The sequence below is a fragment of the Trichechus manatus genome, unplaced genomic scaffold (genome assembly GCF_000243295.1).
Source record: "Trichechus manatus latirostris isolate Lorelei unplaced genomic scaffold, TriManLat1.0 scaffold00105, whole genome shotgun sequence".
Lineage (NCBI taxonomy): Eukaryota > Metazoa > Chordata > Mammalia > Sirenia > Trichechidae > Trichechus > Trichechus manatus.
In genome coordinates this window covers 870,474-877,005 of record NW_004444041.1, presented here as the reverse complement: position 1 = coordinate 877,005, position 6,532 = coordinate 870,474, and the positions used below count along the sequence as shown (strand labels likewise).

Genomic DNA, 6,532 nt, shown 5'->3' with positions numbered 1-6,532 from the left:
TGTATCTTGAGTCAATCTCTTTTGAGATATAAAAGAGAGAAATAAGCAGAGAGGATGGGACCTCATTCTACCAAGAAGAAGCACCGGGAGTGGAGTGCATTCTTTGGACCCAGAGTCCCTGCGCTGAGAAGCTCCTAGACCAGGGAAGATTGATGACAAGGACTTCTCCCCAAGAACCCAAACAGAGTAAAACCCTTCCCTGGGAGCTGGTGCCCTGAATTCAGACTTGTAGCCTCCTAGACTGAAAGAATACATTTCTGTTTGTTAAAGCCGTCCACTTGTGGTATATCTGTTATAGCAGCACTAGATAACCAAGACAACAACTAATAACACTTGCCTGTTCTTTATTCCTACAAAACTGGCTCATTCATATAATGTGACCAAATCATTGTTAAAGGGAGTTATTTTGTTTGGTTTGGTTTTCTTGTAGTAATAAGAAAAACTGCCACCTATGAGCTTTTGCAGTATTTGGAGACCCATTAAAAGACACCAGTGTTTGAAAATTCATGGTCAAGGCTTTTATAGAGTTAATGGATGAAAGGGGACCCATCTGGGATGTGTACAGCATGGAAAACCAATTTACTAGAAGTAAAATTTTATTTAAGAATTATTTAAAATAAGTTTTAAAAATATATCTTTTGAGAATGTTTAAGGGGGCAGGGAAACTAGATTAATGAAAATGGAACAACCAGAACAGAAATAATGAGAATGTTCACTCATTGTGAAGAATGTAACCAATATCACTGAAACCATGTAGAAATTGTTGAATGGGAACCTCAACTACTGTGTAAACCTTCACCAAAAAACACAATAAAATGTTTTTTTTAATGAGAAAAAATATATATATCTTTTGAGCGATCTGGGTAAAAAGTGGCTCCTTTCAAAGAAGAGTGAAAACCCCTATAGCCAAAAATAATAGAAAGAATTGTAAAGGAAGAGTAATACTGATTTGATGCAACCATTATTTACAACAATGTCAAACAACAAAACAAAATATCTGAAGGCACTGGCAATTAAAAAAATTTTGTCACTAATAGTAGATTTTATTTTCCTGTTATGTGCAGTTAAAAATATATACAATTACAAAATATATTTTAAGTGAGATATTTTTAAATGCCAATGGGTAATGATCTGGGGAGTCTTGAACCTGAAACAACCCAAAATGGTTCATCAAATCAACCCAATCTCTAGGATTCTTCTAGGATTATAGTAGAAAACAAAATGTTAACCCAGAAACTTATCAAATCCATAGTTGAGAGAAATGATAGTTGCTGCATACTTTACAATGTGCTTTACAACATGCCTAAATCTATGGAAAATCTCCATAAAAAATACCCAATGCCCTAACATTTTGAAGTTTAAGGGGACAAACTCCTAGATATTCTCCTGATAATTCATTGAATGAGGATGACTCATTCCCTAAGACATCCTCTGGCACACGATAGCCACTCAGTATTTTCTACTTGATGAACTGTTTGACAGGTAATCCTGTCAATTGCTCTAACTGTTATGGGCCCCATCCCATCTCAAGCTGGACAACCAGAAAGCTGATTCTTGGAACAGACTGATGAGGACTCCTGCGGAGCCACACTCACTGAGTTGTGCCTTGTGTTGTTTCTTCAGCTTACAGTGGAGGACCCTCAGGACAAGAAACATCCTTAAAAAATCCACTACTATCTTTGCAGCTAAAACATTACTAAACACTCACTAAAATACTGAGGGTCCTGAATGCCTACACCATCTAGATTTCATTCAATACATGTGAGAGGAGAGTGCCAAGATCAGAGTTTGACTACAAGGAGGAAATGTTTAGCAGCACTATATAGCATAGATTGGAGGATGACAGGGAGAGAATGGAGGCAAGGAAATCAGACAATTACTATAAGAGAGCAGGGGTCTCCCTGTCTACTTTACAATGAAGTCATTCAAGTCAAGCACTAGGTGATAGCTGTTGGGGGAATATAAAATGGTACAACCACTCTGGAAATTGATTTGGCGCTTCCTTAAAAAGCTAGAAATGGAAGTACCATATGATCCAGCAATCCGACTCCTTGGAATATATCCTAGAGAAATAAGAACCATCACACAAATAGATACATGCACACCCATGTTCACTGCAGCACTGTTCACGATAACAAAAAGATGGGAACAACCCAGGTGCCATCCACAGATGAATGGATAAACAAATTATGGTATATTCACACAACGGAACACTATGCAATGGTAAAGAACGACGACGAATCTGTGAAACATAACATGGAAGAATCTGGAAGGCATTATGCTAAGTGAATTTAGTCAGTCACAAAAGGACAAATATTGTATAAGACCACTATTATAAGAACTCAAGAAAAGGTTTAAACACAGAAGAAAACGTTCTTTGATGGTTACGAGGGTGGGGAGGGAGGGAGAGAGGTATTCACTACCTAGATAGCAGACAAGAATTATCTTAGGTGAAGGGAAGGGCAACACACAATACAGAGGAAGTCAGCACGACTGGACTAAACCAAAACTAAGTAGTTTCCTGAATACAACCAAACACTTCGAGGGACAGAGTAGCAGGGGCCGGGGTCTGGGGACCACGCTTTCAGGGGATATCTAGGTCAATTGGCATAACAAAGTTTATTAAGAAAATGTTCTGCATCCCACTTTGGTGAGTGGCATCTGGGGTCTTAAAAGCTAGTGAGTGGTCATCTAAGATGCATCAATGGGTCCCAACCCACCTGGAGCAAAGGAGAATGAAGAACACCAAAGACACAAGGACAGTATTAGCCCAAGAGACAGAAAGGGCCACATAAACTACAGACTTCATCAGCCTGAGACCAGAAGAACTAGATGGTGCCCGGCTACTACCAATGACCGCCCTGACAGGGAACACAACAGAGAGTCCCTGATGGAGCAGGAGAAAAGTGGGGTGCAGAAGTCAAATTCTAGTAAAAAGACCAGACTTAATGGTTTGATTGAGAAAGGAAAGCCCCTGGACTCTCTGTTAGCCCAAAACTAAAACTATTCCTAAGGCCAACTGTTCAGAAAAAGATTAGACTGGACTATGGGACAATGATACTCATGAAGAATGTACCTCTTAGCTCAAGCAGATACATGAGACTAAATGGGCAGCTCCTCTCCAGAGGTGAGATGAGAAGGCAGAGAGGGTCAGGAGCTGGTTGAATGGACACAGAAAATCAGGGGTGGAAAGGAGGAGTGTGTTGTCACAGTATAGGGAGAGCAACAAGGGTCACCTAATAATGTATGTATAAATTTTTGTATGAGAGAATAACTTGAATTGTAAACTTTCACTTAAAGCACAACAATTAAAAAGAAAGAAAGAAAGAACTGGTGATAGTACTGTCAAGGGGAATTACTGTTAAAAGGTTGTGACCTTGGGCTTCCGCATTTCTGGAAAGAAGAATTAGGGTTGGTATGCATTTACATAAGTCATAGATATTTGAGAGAAAATCTAGGCTTTCAAACTTGATTCCCACATGGATTTGCTAATCTGACAGGCTAGCTTTCATCCAATAAGGATGCTCAGTATTTAATCACAAAAAGGCAATGATCCTATTAGTTTTCTAGAAGGATAAATTAGGGTACAACTTGTTATGAAACAATATATATAAAGTGCTTTGAAGTCCTTTGTAAAAAATACACAGCTATTTTAGTAGGTACTTTTCCCAGTAGCTGTGCTGTATTTCAAATGCATAGTTAGCACCCTCACAGGTGTAATGCAAACTAAGGTACACCAGGCTGAAAACCATAAGGACCTACTGCTGAAGAACCTGTGTATTATAAACTACTGTCAACATTTTATAAAAAGAATTCATGCAGAATTATATGGACCATATAGTAACTGTTATGGATTGAATTGTGTCCCCCCAAAATGTGTGTCAACTTGGCTAGGCCATGATTCCCAGTATTGTGTGGTTATCCACCATTTTGTGATCTGATATGATTATCCCATGTGTTGTAAATCCTAACCTCTATGATGTTAACAAGGCAGTTATGCTAATGAGGCAGGACTCAATATACAGGATTAGGTTGTGTCTTGAGCCAATCTCTTTTGAGATATAAAAGACAGACTCGAGTAGAGATGAGGGGGGCCTCGTACCACCAAGAAAGAAGTGCCAGGAGCAGAACACATTCTTTGGACCCGGGGTCCCTGTGCTGAGAAGCTCCTTGACTAGGGGAAGGTTGATGACAAGGACATCCCCCCAGAACTGACAGAGACAGAAAGCCTTCCCCTGGACCTGGCACGGTGAATTCAGACCTCTAGCCTCCTAAACTGTAAGAGAACAAAATTCTGTTAAAGCCATTCACCTGTGGTACTTCTGTTATAAGCAGCCACTAGATAACTAAGACAGTAACTAACCAGTTACTACTTTTTAAGCCAGTTATTTTTTTTCTGTAACTGTTTTTGTGTGTGTGAAAATATATACACCAAAACATACACCCATTCAACACTTTTTATAACCAGTTATTTTTAATGCAGGCAAGAGATACATCAGTAGCTATGATAATAATACAGGTGAAGGACTCACTGGTGTGAGAGGGAGATGAAAAAGGCCAAGTGAAGTACCTGAAAATTACCAAGTAAGGTCATTCCAAAGGAAGCCAGACACAGTGCCACCAATCCACTAATATTCAGCCACGGGTTTAAAACCTTTGGTTTCAGTTGTATGAAGCGCAGAACTGCTACCACAAGAGCTAGGAATAAAACAAAATGTTAAAATTTTTCAATTTCAATCAGATACCCAGACTATGAAGCAGAGTTCTAAAGCCACAATGTGCAAAATTAAACTTGTCACCACAGTATATTTTAAATCTCCAAAGTGACAATTTTTTCTTAGTAATGTTCCATGCGATACTTATGATTGTTTAAATGTTTTATTAATACCTAACCTGGGGGAGGCAGAGAGGAATTGAAGCAGCAGTGATGGATGTTATCTGGGTGATACAAGGATGATAGAACTGTTAATAGTGTTGTTCTCAGAGTTCTCAAAAACAAGGTCAGCACAGGACAGACTGGCTTAGCAGAGCACTGCAGAGGCTTGGCACACACAACAAGTCAGGTGGGGATAAAGACAGACCACGGAACGGGAACTCACTGATCCAATTAGCTTTTAATTTAAAACAGTGTTAGACCAGAAAGAGCAGGGGAACATGGGGAAGAAGACAAGGTTACCACATCTAGACAAACCTGCTGGTCCCTGTGCCAGAAATCATTCCTGGCAATGGAAGGAAGATAAAGGCAAGAGTATGAATTCCTTTATTACTGATTTTACTCCCACTTCCTGTTGATTCTACCTCTAGAGATTCACTGTCAAAGGTTGCAGATAGTTAATCCAAATTAGAACAGTTACAGTAATCAACTTTTATAAAACCTGCATTTTGACATAGCAGATTTGGGGGTCTGGTATGTATTAAATATCATAGTTATATTAAGAACCCTTAACTCTTCCAAATTAAGGCCCCTGAGTGGCACAAATGGTTTGTGCTCAACTACTAATCTGAAGGTTGATGGTTCAAACCTACCCAGTGGTGCCTCAGAAAAAAGGCCTGGTGATCTGCTTCCTTAAAGGTTGCAGCCCAGAAAACCCTACTCTATAACACATGGGTCGTAATGAATTGAACTGACTTGACAGCAACAGGTTTGGGGTTTTTTTTTTTTTTTTGGCTTAAATTCTTCTAAATGATATTAATTCCTCATTTTAAAAAGTCATTCTTATCTTTTAAAGCAAATTGTTAAGAATTTCAACAGAGAATGAGGGAAGTTACTTAGATTTCAAACCTGGCTTCTAACAGTAACTTTGGGAACCGTCCATATTCAAGACACTAATCCAAGAATCACCTTTTATTAATTGTTCAGTGCAGGGATATTTTCATATTTATTTAAAAATGCTGAGAGAGGTTACCCTACAAATGATGAACAAGTACTTGCAATTAATATAAATTATATTTACATACAAAGAAATGCTCTTACTATTTCCTAAGGCAATTTATTTGACCTTAATGTTCAACAGGGAAGACAATTAGAAATTCAAAAATTATGCTATTTATACAGCAAATAGGTAGGTAATTATTTGCTAAAGGTTTTACCTTGATTATAAGTCATTAGTAGCCATTAATAAAGATAACCCATCCATAAATTTACATTTCCTAAGTATGCTGAATTTCATGGTCTAGTGTTTCAAGCTGTGAAGTTAAGCTCACTGAGTCAAGTTTCAGTTCCAAGTACCTCTGATCAAAGAGTTGTATACACCCAACCACCTGGAGTTAAGGAGAACCAAGAACACCTAAGACACAAGGAAAGTAGTAGCCGAAGAGACAGAATGGGCCACATAAACCAGAGACTTCATCAGCCTGAGACCAGAAGAACTAGATGGTGCACGGCTACCACCAATGACCGCCCTGACAGGGAACACAACAGAAGGTCCCTGATGGAGCAGGAGAAGGATGGGGTACAGAACTCAAATTCTAGTAAGAAGACCAGACTTAATGGTCTGACTGAGACTGGAGGTGCCCCGGAAAGCATGGCCCC

The 6,532-nt window shown here is 39.0% G+C and overlaps 1 protein-coding gene across 1 annotated transcript in view; it reads right to left on the bottom strand.

Moving 5' to 3' along the window:
- The window catches only part of TMEM150C (transmembrane protein 150C), a 114,257-nt gene that overhangs the window by 6,460 nt on the left and 101,265 nt on the right, over positions 1–6,532 (bottom strand). Inside the window, exon 6 of the mRNA XM_004383147.2 lies at positions 4,571–4,698. Coding sequence (XP_004383204.1) covers positions 4,571–4,698 — 128 coding nt within the window. The remainder of the gene's footprint in view (positions 1–4,570; positions 4,699–6,532) is intronic.